This window comes from Athene noctua, chromosome 1 (genome assembly GCF_965140245.1).
Source record: "Athene noctua chromosome 1, bAthNoc1.hap1.1, whole genome shotgun sequence".
Taxonomy (NCBI): domain Eukaryota; kingdom Metazoa; phylum Chordata; class Aves; order Strigiformes; family Strigidae; genus Athene; species Athene noctua.
This window is the reverse complement of record NC_134037.1, coordinates 116,892,600-116,911,865: the sequence shown is the minus strand read 5'-3', so window position 1 is coordinate 116,911,865 and position 19,266 is coordinate 116,892,600. Positions and strand designations below refer to the sequence as shown.

The 19,266-nt window shown below is 53.8% G+C and overlaps 1 protein-coding gene across 2 annotated transcripts in view; it reads left to right on the top strand.

Annotated features, from left to right (window-relative positions):
* Nucleotides 1-19,248, top strand: part of LOC141957429 (phosphofurin acidic cluster sorting protein 2-like) — a 73,700-nt gene extending 54,452 nt beyond the window's left edge. Inside the window, exons 3-25 of one of the 2 annotated variants that reach the window (XM_074898942.1) lie at nt 4,784-4,873; nt 5,245-5,370; nt 5,559-5,721; nt 5,879-5,970; nt 6,967-7,047; nt 7,843-7,902; nt 8,546-8,697; nt 12,723-12,816; nt 13,143-13,214; nt 13,507-13,637; nt 13,761-13,893; nt 14,018-14,122; nt 15,399-15,505; nt 15,824-15,978; nt 16,072-16,182; nt 16,270-16,372; nt 16,734-16,766; nt 17,121-17,163; nt 17,267-17,309; nt 17,414-17,555; nt 17,747-17,970; nt 18,174-18,287; nt 18,376-19,248. In XM_074898942.1, the coding sequence (XP_074755043.1) occupies nt 4,784-4,873; nt 5,245-5,370; nt 5,559-5,721; nt 5,879-5,970; nt 6,967-7,047; nt 7,843-7,902; nt 8,546-8,697; nt 12,723-12,816; nt 13,143-13,214; nt 13,507-13,637; nt 13,761-13,893; nt 14,018-14,122; nt 15,399-15,505; nt 15,824-15,978; nt 16,072-16,182; nt 16,270-16,372; nt 16,734-16,766; nt 17,121-17,163; nt 17,267-17,309; nt 17,414-17,555; nt 17,747-17,970; nt 18,174-18,287; nt 18,376-18,491 (2,490 nt within the window). In that variant the 3' untranslated portion in view covers nt 18,492-19,248. The remainder of the gene's footprint in view (nt 1-4,783; nt 4,874-5,244; nt 5,371-5,558; nt 5,722-5,878; nt 5,971-6,966; nt 7,048-7,842; nt 7,903-8,545; nt 8,698-12,722; nt 12,817-13,142; nt 13,215-13,506; nt 13,638-13,760; nt 13,894-14,017; nt 14,123-15,398; nt 15,506-15,823; nt 15,979-16,071; nt 16,183-16,269; nt 16,373-16,733; nt 16,767-17,120; nt 17,164-17,266; nt 17,310-17,413; nt 17,556-17,746; nt 17,971-18,173; nt 18,288-18,375) is intronic. The other variant, XM_074899033.1, reaches the window with a different exon arrangement.
* The last annotated feature ends 18 nt before the right edge of the window (nt 19,249-19,266 follow it).

Genomic DNA, 19,266 nt, shown 5'->3' with positions numbered 1-19,266 from the left:
GCCGCAGTGAAGATGGCACCAAGACAACAGCCCTAGTGCTGGAGACACACTGGTCAATGAATGTACGTGACCCAAAGGATAGTATGAGCCTGTCTAGAATATCTAATCTTCTCACAGTGATCATGTTCTTCTGGTCTTAAAAGACAGCTTCCAAGGGTGGCATCTGCTGTTATCTGCTCCTTCATCTGAAAAGACTGTTGTCAAAGGGATAAGGGACCTTTCTATGTCCACAGAACATACCCATTTCCCAGAGGTGATTTGCATATTTAATGATCAGTGGCTTCCAGTGAGATAAAGTCTGAACTACTGTGAAAAAGGGGACTTACTCTCATATCACTTGAGTGGTTTTTAAACTTTATCCCTCATTATTTGTTTTAACAGACTGGAGATGGCATAGAGTGTTTCCTTCTGTGTATTGCTCAGCATGGCATTAAGAGATTCTGATGTGCCTGGCTCAGCTCCATAAAGGTGCAGATATCTGTCTTGGCATCATAACTGGTTATGGTGTGAAGGGAAACATGGTGCTCCCTCTCATCAGAGAGACTTACCATAATTCAGAAGCACCAAGTCTTGAGCCACGAATAGAGGAAATAACCAAAGAAGCAAACAAGCCCCACCACTCCCAGAACTTTCAGCTCCTGGGACAGGTGCTACGGGAGGGATGCAGATCCTCCTGCAGCTGCTTGCTGGATGTGGCTGGTGACTCAGGTTCAACCCTTAGTGCTGCTGTAGAGGGCTGATGCTGTCAGCCCCTACATAGTGGACCAGAATGTATGCTACAAAATAGGCCAGGCTGAGAAGCTTGTTTGCCTCTGCCAGGCCTACCTGCTGCCCCAGCCCTACTCCCTGCAGGAACTTGGATTTTTGCTCCTTCTTGCTATGCATGGAAGGTACGTGCAGAGTCTTCTGTCTACACTTCACTCATGCTTTGTTCCTAATCTTTTTACAACCACTTGAAGGATTTTCCACTCCTGCCTCAGCATTCCCAGCTACCCTCGGAAGAACTGAATTTGCTGAAGATATTTAATGGGCTATTCTCTCCCAAAATGCACCTTTAGCTTGAATTCTGAGTAGTGCCTTGCTCTCTGCCTTGGCCTGGTCTCCCATACTCTGTTAGTCCTCTCTCCTTTTCCAGGTTTGGTAAGCTGTTCTAGCCTCAACTCTATGCTTTAAACAAGACCCATCAGGACAGATTTATACCTGAAGCTGGGTATTGTACCTTGCAAGCCAGACCTGGGCATCATGTGCCTGTATATAGTAATGAAAGCTCCTGTATGTTTTCAATCTATTAGGTAGTGAAGATCTGTGACCATAACCTCTCCCTATTGACTTTCACTTCCTTGATGGTCTTCGTCATCTGTGTTCTTCACTCTAACAGTCTGATGTTACATTTTCCTGTAGTACTGATGGTGATACTCAGCTGTTCTGCTGAGAAATTGTTCTTGCCTGACATTACTGAATTGCAGAACAGCTGAGCTACATCAGGTGCTCAAGGCCATGGCCAGTTGAGATTTGAATTTCTCAAGGGATGGAGAAGCCTCAGACTTTCTGTGTTCTGTCCCAAGGTTTGGCTGCACTCACAGAGGAAAAAAAATATCCCGACATCCAGCGGTAATGTCCCATGTGCCAGCTCATCCCCATTGCCTCCTGCTCTGTCTCTGTGCACCTCTGAGAGGAGTTCTCTTCTGTCTTCTCTGCACCCTCCTGCTAAGTGTCTGTAGGCAGCAGTAAAGTACCTCTTCACCCCTCTTTCTACAGCTGAACAAATCCAGCTCAGTCGGCCTCTCCTTGAATGTGCTGTGCTCCAGCCCCTGACCATCCTGATGTCTTCTGCTGGACTTGCTCCAGTCTGTCCATATCTGTCTTGTACTGAGGAGCCCAAATTGGCTCTGGAATCCAGCTGTGGCATCAACAGTGCTAAACAGAGGGGAGGAATCCCTTTTTTCTGCCTGCACACTTGCTGAGGCTGAGATTGATGTCATTGCTGCTGCAGGGCATGCTGCCACTGTAGGGTACCTTGATGTCCCCCAGGATCCCCCCTGCCCCTTTCTCCAGAGCCTGCCCTGCTGCCTGGGATTCTTCCCAGGCAGCACAGTCATGGAGTGTTGTAGAGAAGGATTTCGCTTTTGCCTTCATTGAACCTCATGAGGTTTGTGTCGACCTTACTAGAAATCCCAAATTATTCTTAACTCCCTGGGCAGGTAGTAGCCCCCAGGTGCTAGTTTCTAATCTGTTTAATTGGAGCAATGCTAGTTTCTGCTGGGTCATGGTTTGCTCCTGAAGGTGATCAGTGTATCCTACTGGATATGTGAGTGCCATCCATTTCAAGAAACCTAAGCTGAGCTTTAGGTAATGGCTTTACCTTGCTGAGAGGACTGTACCTCATGCATTTGCAGTACAATGTTTAGCCCTTTTTCTACCCCATGACCCAGGTGCTATGCTCCATGGTGTCCTGTGAGCTGGTCCTCTGACTGAGCTTAGACATTATGATCTCTCTCCCTTCATGTGAACCCACAGGCCAGGTATCTCCTAGGACTTGAGCTCAGCCAGGGTGCAGCCTGCCAGGTCATTGCCCCCATAAAGAACTGGCCCATACCTAAAAAGCACTGCTGCTTGCATTGTGATAATGAACTAGCCTTTGTCCCAGTTATTGAAATACCACATGGATGTGCACCGGCATTTCTCTGACGGCCAGAGTCAAGGATTGGAGCTGGGTGTTTAACTTCCATAGTGGTAAATGACAGTAGCACAGAGGATGGCAATGTTTATGAAACCTTCACTCACCAGACCAGTGAGTCACCACCCAGGCTGTCCTCACCTTTCCTTTGCCGTAACTCTGTCCCCAGAAATAGCATCTTCAGGAAGAATAATTGCACCAGTATGTATGTTTTGATGAAAGAACAAATTTTTGGTGGACAGTCTTTCTGCAACAAACAGCAAATGGTAAATGTGCTAAGGTAAATGGTCACTGTCATAGTGACCACCTATCGTGTTGTATTAGAGAAGAGTTCAGAAAGAGTCAGTGCATTCTTGGACAGGAAAGCTCACAGATGGTGAAAGAGATGAGCTCCACCTCCTCTCTTGGAAGACCTTTCACAGGAAAACCTCACTCCTGGCACAGTTGCTGGGAACAATGTTGCAGACAGCTTGGATTGGACCTCTTGAAAAGCAAGGAGTGTTTTGCTAGAGCTTGTCTTTGCTGAGGTATCAGTGAGAACTGTAATGCTGCATCACTGCAAAGTGTGTATGCCTTTCTTGCCTCTGCTCTATAGATTGTTCTTTTTCCTTGGTAGCACGGGTAACGCCAGCAACAGAGATGCAAGAAAGGCCTTATGTCAGCACCACCCAGGCTTGCTGGACCCTGCTGAAGCTTCCTTGGTGCTTGCTGGGTGCTGAAAAACACCTGTGTCCGTGGCCATTCTCTTTGATTGCAGAGTGCCACCTGCGTGCTCGTGTCATGACTTTGGGGGCTGCTGTCCCATCTGCAGTGGAGAGGAGGAGCTGGGGGTTCTAACCTCACCAAGGCTCTAACCTCATCTAACCATAGCCAAATCTAGGATTTGTCGAAGTTGCTGAAGGGTTTCTGGCCACGGCTAACTTAGGATCCTGCTGGCCACAGCATCTGTCAGGATCAAGCTGGGCAAGGTGTGAGGTCCTGGGAAGGGGCAACATACATGAGGTGAGAGCCAGTTCCTCTGGACTGCTGTGCGTATTTGGTTAGCTTTGACCCATCTGCTCACTAGCCCACAGTTTAAATTAAGGAGTGCTTATTTAGCAGTGATAACTGATTTGCAAGAACAGCTGTACTGGCCTATCCCTATCCTATTGCTTCCCTAAGTCAGTGTCTAAGCTTGCTGGCCCATTTACAGGGAAGCAGGATAGAGTGAGGAACCACCATGGGCTATTTTATACTTGGAGCTGGTCCCATAGCCCTGCAGGGACACAGCCAGTAGTCATGGGCCTTTTGGGGGGGTCTGTGAGTTGTGCCACCCTGCGACCAAGCAAGCGTGGTGCGTGCAGACAGCATTTTTCATCCTCCAAGTCATTCAGTGTCTCTGTCAGCAGCCAAGACATAGAGATAGTAAAGATAGGACAGAAGTAAAGGAAGGAGTTGTAGTGGGCCCATGGTTAGAGTGCCTCTCTTACTGCCCTTCTGGGGCAAAACCCCATTTGTAGATGTGGAGAAATAAGGACTGTTGCTGGAGGAAAGGACTAGGAGGAGTTTTCTGACACAAGATGGGCAAAGTGGGTGGGGGAATGGGACAGGACCCCTTTTCCCTTGGGACATCCTGCCTTGGTCTCAGCAGAGCCATACTGCCAGCTGTGCTTGGGCAGGGGTCTGCCCTGGTTCTGTGACCTGGGGGGCAGAGATGTGCTCTCCTGGAGGGGCAGGGTGTTGGACACTTTCCTTCCCCTGCTGGTGCTGTATGCATAGCTCCCTCTGGCTCTAGCAGTGTCCCCCTCCCTCCACAGTGGCTGGTGGGCTCCAGGTGCACGGAGCCAGATTACGCAGAGCAGGCTTGGGAAGAGCCAAGTGCTTTGTGGCAGGTGGGCGAGGAGAAAGGCCTTTGGCAGCTCAGGAGAAACTGCAGGCTTTTGCGAAGCATTGATTGGTGTGTGTGAGGTGGACCAGAACAGAACAGAGTCAAGGTATTGGCTCTTTCCTTGTGGACTGTGAACACCATTGACTTGTGTGTGTGTGTGTGTGTGTGTGTGTGATGTAGTCGAGTCTGTGGCCAAGATTCTCCAGCTTAGCTGTGTGCATCTACCAATCTTGTTGTAGGGTTCAAAGCGAGTCCTGAGATCAAATGAATATGCTCTCCCGCCTGGCGGCCTGATGGAGACCGAGCTGGAGCTGACCTTCTCACTGCAGGTACTTTGTGTTGCCTGGTCCCCTGGGCTCCCTGGTGCTCCCCGCACTTCGCATTTCTTGGCAAGCACGGCTTTGGGGGCTCAGTGTGAAGGGGGCAGCCTCTGAGGAGGGACCTCCTGTGGTTGCCCATGCTCACATCATAACAGCACGGATTCCTGCTGCTGGCCAGCTGCCTCATTGCTCCAGGGGTTATTTTGCTGGGCATGGGGATTTGGAGAATGATGTGGAGGGCAGGTGCCCCTTGAGGGGCAGCTCAAAGCTCAGCAGGTCAGATCCTGCTGTACCTCAGTACTGAGGAAGAGTTTTCTACCTGTGTGTCCCACTGAGCCCTGCTCTCATGCTGCCATCTTCCCTGTGCTTCCCTTCCCCAGTACCCACACTTCCTCAAGAGAGATGGCAACAAACTACAGATCATGCTGCAGCGGAGGAAGAGATACAAGAATCGCACGATCCTAGGCTACAAGACCCTTGCAGTGGGCATCATTAACATGGCTGAGGTACTGGGTGCTGGGAACAGCGGGAAGCTTCGCATGGCCTCCCTGTGCCATCGCTGGGAAGGGAGCTGGGCTGGCTGACAGGTGCTCAGTGCTGTGAGTGCTCTGGCTTGTTGGCTAGCTGTGACAGAGGGGGTGGGCTGCCAGCTGCCCTTGTGTCACCCTGGCAAGGGGCTGGTCTGTCTGCCTAGGTGATGCAGCACCCAACAGATGGCGGGCAGCTTCTGGGCCTCCACAGCAACATGAAGGACGCGAGCATCCGAGTGGCTGAAATCAGTATCTACTCTTTGTCCAGTCAACCCATTGACCATGAGGATGGGAGCATCCCCTCAGGTCCTAAAATCAAAGCTTCAGGTGTGTTAGCACTCATCACAGACCTGAAGGCAAGCGTTTGGGGCAGGACATGGGTAACAGAGTGCATCCCCAAGCGCCTGCCAGCAATACCAGTCGTTTTACTGGAGCTGTGATAGGCGTCCTGCTTAGCTGTGGCATGTTCACTCTCTGCCTTCAGATCGCTCCCCAGATATTGATAACTACTCTGAAGAAGAGGATGACAGCTTCTCCTCAGAGCAGGAAGCCAGTGATGATGCTGTGCAGGGTCAGGTAAGGGAGGCCTGGCAAGGTAGCTTATGTGCTGGTCCCATTTCTGGGAGTAGAGTCAGGGGTTGAGGGATCACCCTGAGCCCTCTCATCTCCGTTGTAAACATTTGTCATAGTTTCAGAGGGCAGGGAGCCACGATACCTGATAGCAGAAAGAACTGTGGGCTGCGGTCAAGTCCATGGTGGGGCAAGGGATTTTGGAGAGCCATAGGTCTCACTCATTTGTCCTTGGAGATGCCTGGTCTGCAGCATAAAACGCCCACTGAGCCCCTACCATTTTGCACCATGATTCTCTTCCATCTCCCTGTGATAACAGGCCAGAGGCTGCCCTCTCTCTGAGAGAGGACAGAGATTTTAGGAAGAAGTACAGTCTGGGTCTGAAAATGGTCAGAGGTGGCAGACCCTTCCTAGTCCTGTTGATGAGCTCTGCCGCTGCTGTTCACTGTCCTCTTGTGGTGCCTACACTGGAGGCCAAAAAAAGACTTGTGGTAGCGTGCTGATCAAGCAGAGGGACAAACTCATGTTCAGGGCCCTCCACATCACCTGTCCCATCATGCTGGGTTAACACATCAGCGCACCATATCCCTGTGAGCTGTGCGTGTGGCTGAGGCTGATCCCTGGAAGACTTTTTGTGAGCTCAGGTGCTGTGATCTTTGATTTAATCCTGGAGAGGGAAGAGCAGGAGAACAAAACATGGATTACAGGGAGGCTGGTGAGTGCAGAGAGGAGTTTTAGGTTGTAACAAGGACTTGCAGAAAGCTGCTGTCTCTCTGAATCTTGCTGGTACATGTCCCTGTGGGGGGTGCTTGAGGGCAGAGATGCTGAGGAAGGTCAATTGGGGGACAGTGCTAAAGAGGGAGAAGTGAAAGCCAGACTCTGGGAGCAGCGTGGACCAGAGCTTTTTAAAATGGGGGGCAAGCACAGGGCAGGAGAACTTCTAGGAGATGCTGCTCCCTGCACTCTGAGTTGCTCTGATGTGCTGTGACCTTTTACCTGTAGGATCTGTTTGACGAAGAGGATGACTTGAGGAAAACCAAGAAGGCTAGGAGGAAAATGATCCGAACCACATCAATGACCAGAGTAACATCAGCATTTACAACATGATCAAAGGGATGGAAGGGATTCACTTCCTCCCCTCCCTGCAGGGAGTGGAGGGTGGTTTGGGGAGGATGCTGGCACTGGTGCAGAGCCAGGGGAGAGAGCTTTTGGCTCTGAGAAGAAGGGGCAAACCTTTTGCCATGAATGAGTTAGTATGCTGCTCAGAGCTGTACCCCAGCTTACAGTCTGTACTGTGTTTCACCTGGCTTTGTGATAATGATGACCTGTGTGCACCAGTTTTGACTTGCTGCTGTGACAGGGTCTCTTCTCTTTCCTTCCCTGAGGAAGGGTAAGATTGGCATGAGGAAGGGTGAACCATTAGCAGCTCCTTTGCTGTCACTAGAAGGGAGCAGCTGCCCTGCCAGCCCTAAGCATCTCCTCATACCCAGCTGCTTCAGCCCTGCAGGCCCCTGAGCACCCTTTTCCTGAGTTTGTTCCCTGTCTTTTCTTGCTTGAAGGCAGCATTCCTCAACAAGATGACCTGAGAAAAAGGGGATTTAAATGGAGAGAAAGTGCTATTCCAGCCTGTAGCAGAGAGTCTGAGTCTTTGCACCCTCCCTCATGCCCAGATACAGTGGCTTCTTGCAGAGTCTGGGTTTAGTCCAAATCCTACAGCAAACTTAAAGAGTGAGGGAGATCATAGCTGACCTTCAGCTGTGAACCCAGAGAGGAGTCAACGGCATATTAAAGAGAGCAAAAGTGGCCTGTATGTTAGTCATCTTGGAATATGGTTTGATAGTTTTGCTGATCTTTTTTTCTTCCCTTGTTTTGTTTTAGCAACCAAACTTCAAGCAGAAATTTGTGGCTTTGTTGAAGAGGTTTAAAGTGACGGAGGAGGTAAGAAGCGGGAAGGCTGCCCCACCTGGCAGTGTCTCCTGCAGATGTGTAGGTGTCAGAGTGCTGCTTCCCACTCACTGGGAGCACAAGACATGAGCTGCAGGTGCTCTGGGGTGTTACCAAAGGTGGTGTGAGACATGACACAAAGCCTTGGCTTTTCCAAAGCCTTCTGTTTGAAGAATGCAGCTCTGAGCCTCATGCTTAAATCAAAAACATCTTCTTGTTGGGGAGAGGGGTCAGGGGAAGAAGGGTGTTGTCATACTCTGGCTCTGCCCCAGGAGCTGGCATTACAGGGGCAATCCTCTTCACGACTGAGAGCAGGCTAACATCAGCCTGGGGGTAGCTGGCCTTGGCTGGGAGCCTACACCGAGTGTGCAGCACAGCCAGTGGTGGTCTTCCCAGGTCTCTTAACTCCCAGGGAGTATGATGGGTGTCTGAGACTCCTTTGGATGTCATGCTCATGGCACCCTCCTTTGGCCCAGTGACAGTGTCACTTGCTTCTCCCACAGCCTGGATTTGGCTCTCTGAGGTGGGAACAGTGCCATGGTGTGCCTCATGGCTGGGATGGAGCTTGGACATGCCTGGCCTGGGATGCCGGTGTCTCCGTATATCTCTTCATTCCTCCCTGGGCTTGGTCCCACAGGTCCTGGACTCTGACCCAGTAGACCAGACCCAGGAGGTGGAGGAAGACCTGGGCTTGCTCTATGACAGCCTGGAAGAGTGCAACAACAGTGACAGTGGCCCGGACATTGAGGACAATGAGAGTGTGCACAGCACACCCAAGCCCACCCTGAGGTAAGGGTTGCAGGGAGTCACAGGCCGTCACAGTATCTATGGGACCTGGAGAAGTGGCCTCTGACACTTTTCTGTTGCTTGGGCTAATGCTGGCATTGCCTGGTCTCCACTCCCATCACCATCTTCTGTTGGCACCACTGAGCTCCTCACTTGCGTATCCTGTTTAATAAACTCAAAACTGCCCATTAAAACTGGTTTCATTCACATATAGTCTCGTATAATTTCCTGCCAGCCCAGCATCTGACACTGATCTGCTGGAAGAGTACCTACTTGATCAAAGCCCCTGCTGTTCCCAGCTCTCATGTGTTTTTGCTGACAGTCCTGGCCTTCTCAGGGCTCTCCACACTGAAGCATGCCTGTCTTTTGAGCACTTTTGACTGCTTGGGCCAGTCCTTGTGTCCATGTGAGATCTGCATGCTGCGTTCCTACCCTTTGTGAAGACATGTGACTAGCAACTGTGTTCCTCACCCATTCCCCAGGCACGTGGTGGCTTGACTTGCTCTGCCAAGTACTGCTGACTTGGCACAGAGGTCTCCAGTGGACCATGTAGTGAAACCAGGCTTTTCTCCCACGAGATCTGCATTCACCTGGCCTCTCTGCTTATGGCTGTTCTGTTTCTGTGCTGTCCTTTTGTGAGAAAGTTGCCTTTTATTGTCTTTCTACTTGGCTGCCTCACAGTGCGCTGGGTCTCTTCTGGCCAAACCAAGCTTACTTGTCATTATTGTTTCTGTAGTTTGGTATTTAAATATAATTTGAATTAGTTGCAATCCCTGCTGAAAGTATTCAGGGGTAGCAGACTTGGTCTGCCACAGGCAAACTGTTTGAAATTAAATCTGCTGGATTCAGGAACCCATGGGGCACTGGGGAAGAAAGGAGCGTGACAGAAGTTGTGTTTTTCACAAACCCAGAAGTCACTGTGAAGGAGACAGCAAGCATGTGGGCAAGGGGGGGCTGCTTAGCTGGTCTGCTTGGACTCCAAAAGGAGTTTCACATGGTCTCTCATCAAAGGAAACACAGGTGCTGTGGGAGAAAAAAGAAGGCCTTTTTGTGGTCAGATAACAGTTTATGTATGTAAATTATGTAAACCATAAGGAAAGTTTAGTGAGAGCATTTAAGTGTAAGTGCCTGCTTGCAAACATCTGGTCACTGGGAGAGCATCCTAGAGTAAGTGCTGGTTTGTGCTTGTACTGGCTGTTACAGTCTTCCTTGGATGTTTGCCGCTGTCTCTGGTAGGACGGCCCTGGGCTGTTTTTCAGCCTGTTCACAAAGTGTCTCTAGCTTGGTTTGCTCTCTAGTGCCTCAGTTTCTGGCAGTGCTGAGTGTGTATCCCCTTGAATTCACATTACTGGGTCTGTACTTTTTCTAAGGACATGTGGGAGCCGATGCCAAGGACTTTAGCGTAGACTGCGTGGTTCCAAGGCCCTGCATAACCTTCTCAGCTGGTGGTGACCTTCCAGTCCAGCCTGTAAATTCAAGATGTGATCCTCACACTGGATTTATTTGTTGTCACTGCTTGCTAGACACTGTGCAGGTCTCTGTAGAGCAAGAGCATTAGTAGTCCCTTAAGGGTGAGTGGTGGCTGGTATCCTGGGTTGGGCCAGTGGTGTTGGGAGCAAATAGCCATCTTTTTGATCAACCAGGGAGGCCACACAGCTGTAGAGCGCTCCTGTGCTGGGGCAAAACTGGAGCTAGAACTAAGGCTGTTAAGTAAGACCTCAAGAGTCAGAGCCTTTGATTGAAGATCAGAGGTGAAGAAGCAAATGTCTCCATAGGTGACTGGGAGAATGAATAGGGGAGAGGGGCCTAATTCATTGAAAAGAGAAGGAGGCTGTGCAGAAGGGCTGGTATTTGCCTAAATCTCAACTTGCTGAGACTTAGACTCAATCATGCCTATAGGAGAGCCTTTAAACTACAGAACAGGGAAAGATGAGAGTTGCAGAAGAGCTCTGTGCTCAGTGTAACACATCCTTTAGGGATGAAAGCTCCTGAATTGCGAGTGAGGGAGGGCAGAAACAGACAGTTTCCATGGGGACTGGGGAGACAGCCCCATTTAAATGGGGTGTTGAAAGCCAGACTGAGTGTATACAGTCTAGGTACATCCAATGTCTAAGAAAAAGAAGGGGATGAAGTTACCTTTTGGAGGTGCCAGTGGCACCAGGGGTATGTCATGTTCTGATGGGATTACTGGAAGGTACAGAGGAGTGTGGGAGAGATGCTGATTGGGGAGTGAGTTATTAGAAAACTTAGATTCTCTAGTTTCACTCTTAAGTTATTAACATAGTCTGCATGGATTGAAATTGCTGGCTGAGAAAGACTAATGGCTGTACAGGGTGGTTAATGCCTGAGATCCTGTAGCAAGAGATTGGAGGCATGGGGAAGGCAGAAATATGTTAATAACAGGAGACATCATTTATCCCTGGGTGACCTGGAGAAAATGTCCTGCTGGGGTGCAATTCCAACTCTAGATATGGAGCTTTGGTAAATGAACATGTTGTGAAGCAACTGATCATGGAGCCAGAGAGAGGAAAACTGAGCCTTGACTTCTCCCAGCCAGTGTATAATCACTGCTGCTGAAGAGCTGCTTTGTGGTGGGACCATCATTTACTGAGAATGAAATGTCCTTGTAGGAGCAGTAAAAGCAAAGAACCTGGCACACACTGTTGTGCCTGGCAGCACAGCATACTGTATACAAGTGAGGAAACATGTTAAAAGGAGCAGCCAAGATGTTCAGAGGTCTGTAAGTATCTTGCAAAAAAGCTGCAGATATATCCAGATGAGGACAATAGAAAACAGTGGAAACTCTGGCAAGAGTCCTAACAGAAGAACTGCTCTATATCCTGTGCCTCTGTGGCCATCCCTGGAAACCTGCAACCTGGTATTCCCATTTGCAGACCAGGCAAATCAGGAGAAACTTTTCCTGGGTGTTAGCAAGCAAATACAAACATACAGCTTAGGGGGAAGCTAGCTCAGATCTCCTGCAGGAAAGTCGCACACTGCATGCAGATGGGCTTCAGTTGCTGCAGGGGTCCTAGAAAAGCTGACAGGTGAGATCCAATGACAGAGCATTCTTGTTTGCTGAAGACTTTTTCCCAAAGACTTTGAGCAGACCACAGGATGTGGGGGTGGTCCTTGGCAAATAAATAACGGGTGCAAAAAGGGGAAGTAAAGGTGGAAGCTCACACTGTGGTGGCAGAGACAGTCCTGCTGCCCCAAGGGAGTTCCTGTGTTGACCATTGTGACTGGGGAACAGGACCTTGGAGTTGCACTGTGCAGCTCTACCAAAATATCAGACCAGAGACCTAAAAAAAGGCAAATTTAACTGCCGGGGAACAAAGCAGGACATTGCTGTGCTGCTGTGCTACCTGGGGTGTGGTTCTGTGCATAATACTGTGGTCTTCAGAGCCTCGGGGAAGGGGAAGGCAGAAGGGAAAGGTGGAAGCTGCTGCTGGAAGTGTACAGCAGCAGCAGTCAGGCAAGGAGCCCTCCCTGGAAAAGGGGAAACAGAAGGGAAGGCAGCAGAAATCTGTGGATGCTGTGGTGGTGCAGAGGGGGCAGAGAGGTTCAGCAGCACATTGGGGTTGTGGTGTTGATGGAGACCATATACCAGTGAGATGGGGTAAAGTGGCGATTTCTCACCCTGCACTGCAGTGGTGGGGGAATCATCTGAGAGAGAAATCGCTGCTGGCTAGGAGACAGGGACTCTGCCTCCAGCTCACTGGGGTCACAGGTTTAGCCCTGTTGGTCTGGGGTGGCCCCATCCTGTCCCTGCACCCAGCATTGTTGCAGCAGACCATGGGGTGTGGGGCTGGCAGCCTGCTGGCAAGTTGTTCCCAGGCTGCAAGTCACTCAGACACTTGGGTGTCTGGCCCCGTGTCCCAGTGGGGGACCTCTCCACAGCGCTCTGTGATTGGGACAGGCCGGCGGGGTGTGCTGGGATCATGGTGACTTTGTTCCTCTCTTATTCCTGCCTTTTTCTCTCCCGTCTGTCTGTCTGTCCGTCCGTTCGTCTGTCTGTTTCTCTGCAGGCGTTTCTTTGAGGGAGTCTCTCATTCTGGTTCCCAGACTGAGATCGGCAGTCTGCACAGCCAGAAAGGGCAGGATCAAGAGTCGGGCAGCCCTGTGAGTTACACCACCACTACCACCACCACCACCAGTTGCCCCCTTCCCTCCCCAGCCAGCCCAGCATCCCTGCAGCGCCTGCAGCTCCCTTGGAGACCACAGCTCCTGGCAGCACCTGCCAGGGGCTGCTCCTTCCCTTCTTTCCTCTTCTTTTTCCCAGCGCAGGCAGACAGGTTAGCGATGGGGGGCGTCCTCTGGGGCCGGTCCCAGGGGGATGCCGGGCTCCCCTGTGGGAGCACGTGTTCTGCGAGGCCAGGCATGGGTCACTGGCAGCTGCCGCACTCCGGGTGCTGCATCTTGCTCTGACTCCCCTCCCTGTCCCCCAGGGCGAGGCAGACAAGCGGAAGCCAGGAGTGTTGCGACCACAGGAAGAGCCAGGAGTGGATGTCCCTGCAGTGGTGAGTCCAGGCTATGGGATGTGGAGTGGAGCTGGAGGTTTCTCAGGCTCCACCTTGCTTTCTGGGGTACAAGGGGTGCCCACCAGCCTGGGAGCAGGGCTGAGTGGACAAGTAGATTAGCCTGGAGAGCAGCAAGAGTGAAAGGAGGGTTAGACCCTGCAGGAGATGCAGGCAAGCCCCCTCGAGGCTCTCCAGCAGGGTCACCAGGCCTATCCTGGAGGGGGGCACCCATGGGTGCAGGGGGCAGGGCAGGGAGTGCGGTGTTTGTAAAGTGACTGTGTATGGCCCTCAGGAGCTGGCTGCAGAGGAGCCGTGTTCTCGGCTGGCCCCTGCAGAGGCTGCCACGAGGGAGGGCAGTGTGGACAGGCTGGCCCAGCTGGGCCCCGGGACCAAAGCTGAGCTCCCCAGTGCTGTGTCCCCCAGGTAAGCTGGGTCTGAGCCCCATGCCAGGGCTGAGAGGGCTCATGCTGTCTCCCTGGATTGAGTGGGGGTTGGTGGAGATGGGATTTCCCCAACAGTGTTGCCTCTCTATCTCCTCACTCACAGCAAGGCAGAGAGCAAGCAGTTGTGGCGTCCCCGCAGCACCTCTGTGAAGGACCGGCAGAGCTCAAAGGGGCAGGGTGGCCGCACCAGCAGCCTGGACAGTGAGAGCTCTCCAGACTCATGGCACAGCACCCAGGTGAGGCTCTGGAAGCCACCTCACCTGGAAGCTTCTAGCTTGAGAGCCCTGCTGGGCCTTAAGACATGGGCAGAGCAGCTGAGGCAGCCAGCTGGGGTTAACCTTCATGGTGATGCTGTCATAGGTACCCCGAAAGTCTGTTTATGATCAGCTGAACCAGATCCTGGTGTCAGATGAGCAGCTCCCCGAGAGCATTGTGCTGGTGAATGTCGCTGAGTGGCAGGGGCAGGTGAGTTGGCGTGAGGGGAATGGAATGCATGGGGATAGCTGTTAGCAGGGTCCCAGGGGATTCTCCCAACCGCAGCAGGGTGTCCTAGGGAAACTGGCACCAGCTGTGCCCTCTTCTCCCCCAACGTGGCCCTTTGGGGAGACAGTGCATTTGCACAGTGCTGAGCTACATACACGAGTCTGGCATGTCTTCTCCATCGTGTCCCAAACACCAGCAAAGCACCAATGCCCTGAGCAGTCCCAGAAAGGCTGATTAACGGACTGTACCTTGTGCCCTCATTGCTTGGTCCTGGCTCAGTGACCACACTGGTCAGAGCTTTGTTGGATGCCCTGGCACCAGGCCCTGGGAAGCAGCAGAGGTGCCATTTCCCACTCAGAGATGGGGGAGCCTAGCCCGTCGCTCACAGAAAGCATTAACTGCATTGTCTGGATGGGCCCAGCCCCTGACAGACAGCTGCCTCCCCCATGCATGGAGGAGTTGACTGCTGAAGGTGAGCAGGGGCACGCATGTGAATGCAGACACACAAACAACGGTTAGATGAAGCACTGGTAAGACCCCTTTAAGATCCTGCAGCTACATCTGACCTGCAGAAACAGTGCTGGAAAATCAAGGCAGGGTTTGTGGCAGAAGAAAAGGCTTCTCAGTGAGAGGTGGTGAAGTGTTGACCCAAACCACGCATCCTTGGAGTGTTCCAGCTCTAGGTCTTATCCTGTTGGGGGGAAAGAAGGAGCAGTGCCCATTCCCAAACCCTGTCGTGGCATCTTCTAAGCCTCCTTGTCTAGCACAACTGCCTGTTCACCATTGTTCAGCTGCACACAGACACCTGAAGAAGCACAGGATTTTTGAGTGCCACAGTGGGAGAGAGCAAGAGAAGGGAATGAGCAGAGGAGGGCTGAGCTTGGAGCTGGGCCCTCCTGTGGGATGGCAGAATTTAAATCAGAGGGTTCCTGGACCAAACACCTTATCCCAAGGAGCACAGCCTTGTTCTTGGGGTGGTTTTGCCCTTGCCATTGCAGGGTGGTGACTGCTGTGCTCAAAGGTGAGAGCGGAGGGCTAGGGCAGCCAGCCCCCTGCAGCAGAGCTCGGAGGAACAGGTGTGCTCAGGCATGCAGCCAGGGGTGACCACATGGTTTCAGCCTCCCTGCACAGCATAGGTGGGGACAGACACCCCAGATCAATCTCAGGGTGCACAGGGGCCAGGGCAGGTATGGGCTAGTGCTGGCCAGCACAGCTGTGCCTCCCATGGTGCCTTAACCTGGGCTCTCTGCATTGGCAGTACGTGAGTGAGCAGCTGCAGGCGCACAAGCAGTTGGTTGTATCCACCTGCTCCGTGGCGGACATCCAGGCAGCCTTCAACACAACCGTCTCCCGCATCCAGCGATAGTGAGTACAGCTCGGGCTCAGCTTGGCGGCTCCCTGTGACTGCAGAGAAGGGCTGGGAAGGGCCCTGGCTCCCCCGGGGTTCATTAGGACCCTTTGGGATTGTAGACGTAACTATAGGAGCAGGTATAGACCCTTGGGGAAAGCAGGGGATCCCAGCGCCAGTTGTGCCCATGGCAGCACTCAGCAAGCTGGAAATTGTCAACAATAGGTTTCTGATGCTGGGTTGGCTGGCCTGGCAGGGCACATCTCCTGCCCCTCTGACCCAGCTGCTGAGCCACGACATGTCCCTCACAGTCTCCTTTTCTCTCCCTTTGGCAGCTGTAACTGTAACTCCCACATGCCTCCTCCGGTGAAGGTGGTGGTGGCAGGAGACCAGAGCTACTTGAGCGTCGTCCTCCGTTTCTTTGTGGAGCAGCTGGCCAGCAAGACACCCGACTGGCTCAACTACCTTCGCTTCCTGCTTGTGCCGCTGGGTGAGAGCCACCATGAGCCCAACCCCAGGGTTGTCCTTCCCACCACCCTGGGCTCCTCGGCCTTGGAGCCAATGTTGCCCTTCTCACCCGCAGGCTCTCACCCTCTGGCCAAGTACCTGGCCTCCGTGGATAACAAATACAGCACGCTCTTCCTGGACACTGCATGGCGGGAGCTGTTCAGCAGGGCCGAGCCACCCATTGCAGGTGAGGAGCAGGGCAGGCAGGGGCCAGCAGTGCCCTGGCGGGGAGCCCAGCTGTTACCAAGGCCCTCACGGCTCTTTGCACTTATAGACACTGTGGACATCGCAGGCCGCGTCGCCCAGTTCATCGCTGGAGCCAGCTTCTCCCACCAGCTCCCCATCTCAGAGGCGATGCTGACCTACAAGCAGAAGAGGTGAGTATGGCCTATGGGCACCTGTCCTGTCTTGTGCAGCCCCAGTCTGGGCTATGTCCACGATGAGGCTGTGGGAGTCGGGGGACAAGCGAGTGAGGCCCCATGCTCTACTCTACTGGTGAGGAGCGGGGTGCTGAGGGGAGCTGGGGTTCCACAGTGAGAGGCCTGCAGCGCCACCCCCTGCCACCCTCTGCTGTGCTCGGCCCCTCCAGCAACGGCGGGCTGTGATGGCCCCAGTGGTGGGGACCAGCTGCCAGGGCTGGGCTGGGGGCCACAAGCTGGCACTGTGCTGCCTGGGGGTTGACGCTCGTGTTCCAGCTGCACTCTCACCTCTCCCTTCTCTTGGTTTCTGGCACCCAAGGAAGAGAAGTCTCTATTTTGATTTTTATATCAGGTATTGGCTTGTGCTTGCTGTGCCGCTGCCTGGCCCCCCCCTCCCCTTTCCCCCCATGTGCGTCCATCCCTCTTGCCGTGCAGAGGAGCTGTGACCCCAAAGTGGGGCAGGGCTGCCCTCCCGCATGCAAGCCCTCTCCCAGCACTGGAGGGGCTGACTCCTTGCCTCCTTGTGTAGTGTGCCCTGTGCTGCCATGTTGGGGACAGGGGCTCCCAGGGGAGGGAGGGCAGAGGAGACAGTCCCTGTGGCCGTGAGCATTGGCCCCTGCCGCTGTGGGGGTCCCTGAGCCACAAGGCTGGCACACAGTGCTCAGCACACCCAGACCAGCCTGACCAGCCTCTCTTCTTTGTGCAGCCCTGACGAGGACTCCTGCCAGAAGTTTGTACCCTTTGTGGGGGTAAGTGTGTTGAGGGGCCAGGGGAGAATTGGGGCTGGGGGAAGAGGGGGCAGCGCTCGGCCCTGCTGATGCCAGGGCTCATATGACTCGTCTGTCCTCGCAGGTGGTGAAGGTGGGCCTGGTGGAGCAGTCCTTCAGTGCCTCTGGTGAGTCCCTGGGAGCCCAGAGTCCCTGGCTCCCTTCTCCACTGGGGGGAAGGTCCTTGCTGGTGTCCCCCAGCCCCCCCACTGACCACACTCTTCCTCGCTAGTGGACTCGGATGATGCCACAGTTTGCACGCCCTCCCTGCTGAGCTCAGTGCCAGCCACTGGTGGAGTGGCCCCTTACAGCAAGGAGACTGTGAGCACCCCGCCACCCTCCCCGTCTGTCAGCAGTGGCCTCTCTGGTGCTGGGTAAGGAAGCCCCACTCAGTCTGAGGCAGTGGGTGCTGGTGTGGGATGGTTTGAGGTGCTCACTGGTGGGACAGCCACATCCTGGGGTTATTGGGTAAGCGTGTTCCCAGGGTGGGCTGCAACTGGGACCAGGGAGGGAGAGGAACAGGGACGGCACCTGTGTGCTGCATGGTCTTGCCCATTTTGCTCAGGTCTCTGAGCCCTGGCGTGGAGGTGATGGGCCTGCAGGTGGACTACTGGACAACACAAGGGCTGGACAGGAAGAAGGAGGGTGAGAAGCGGGAGACGGGTATCAAGAACACACTCAAGAGCAACTTCCGCTCACTCCAGGTCAGCCGCATCCCTGGCACAGGGGAGCTGGTGCCCCCTAACACCATGGCCATGACCGTGGTCACCAAGGAGAAAAACAAGAAAGGTAACCAAGCCCACCCTGGGGTGCTCTCTGGCTGTGGGGCCACACTCCATTGTTCAAAGGGCCGGAGGGGAGCCCACAGGAGGGCAGGGCTGAGACGTGGCCCAGCAGGGTCCAGTTAGTGCAGCCAGCCCTGGGGTGAAGAGTCCCACCCAGGGCCAGCTGGGGACATCCTAACATTGATCCCATCTGTCCTCGGCCCCCAGTGATGTTCCTGAGCAAGAAACCAAAAGAGAAGGACCTGGAGCCCAAAAGCCAAGTCATCGAAGGGATCACACGCCTCATCTGCACAGCCAAGCACCAGAACACCATGTTGAGAGGTGAGAGGGCTGTTGGGGGGCAGGCCAAGCAGCACGGGCTGCCTGGAGCAGGGCCACACCCTATCCTCACTCCACCCTCTCCTCTCAGTCTCCATAGATGGGGTGGAGTGGAACGATGTGAAGTTTTTCCAGCTGGCAGCACAGTGGCCAACGCACGTCAAGTACCTCCCTGTGGGCATCTTCGGCTACTCAAAGAGTGTGTGAGATGTGGGGCAGCCCTGGGATGGAGCTGCAGAGGGTTGCAGGAGGAGACGGGGAGATGGAGAGCTGGACACGCTCATGCCCCCTGTCTCCTGCGGCCCAGCCCCTGCCTGCTCTGCAGAGGGAGATACCACACTCGCACCTCTCCCTGTGGGCCAAGACCCGTGAAGGTGAGGCCAGTGAGACTGGGTCCATGCACCCTCCAACACCAGCCAGGGCACCATGCCACCTGCCTCCTGTGACCCATGACAGCAGCCTGGGACAAGGGTTGGCACCAGCCAGAAGGGACCCAGAAAGGGCTCCAGGCCCCACTCTCCTGTGCTGTGCCTGCAAGGCCAGCTCCCCAGCCAGCCGGGGCCCCAGCTGGGCTGGGCCCCGCCAGGTTCCCCAGCACTGGAGGTGGCTCATGGTGGTGGAGGGGGCCGAACCAACCCTCCACCGCCCCTCGCCAGCCCCACACTGAGCCGCAGCGGCTTTTCTAGTCCCCCTGCAGCCCTGCTGCTGAGGCTGGCAGAGCGCTGCGGAGGCTGTGCCCCTCATCTCCCCCTCCCTTCCCAGCCAGCCCTGCCCCACGGTGCTGCCAGCTGGAGGTGTGGCATGGGGACACCTGGGGTTTTTTTTTTTACAAGATTCTATTTTTTTTAAATTTATTGTACGGTTACTTTTCGGGATTAATTTTAATAAATTAATGCTGGTACCATTATGGCAGGGGGTTGTGTGTCCCTCCACGCCTGAGGGCACAGCTGAGCATAGCAGGGAGAGAACAAATGCAGGCAGG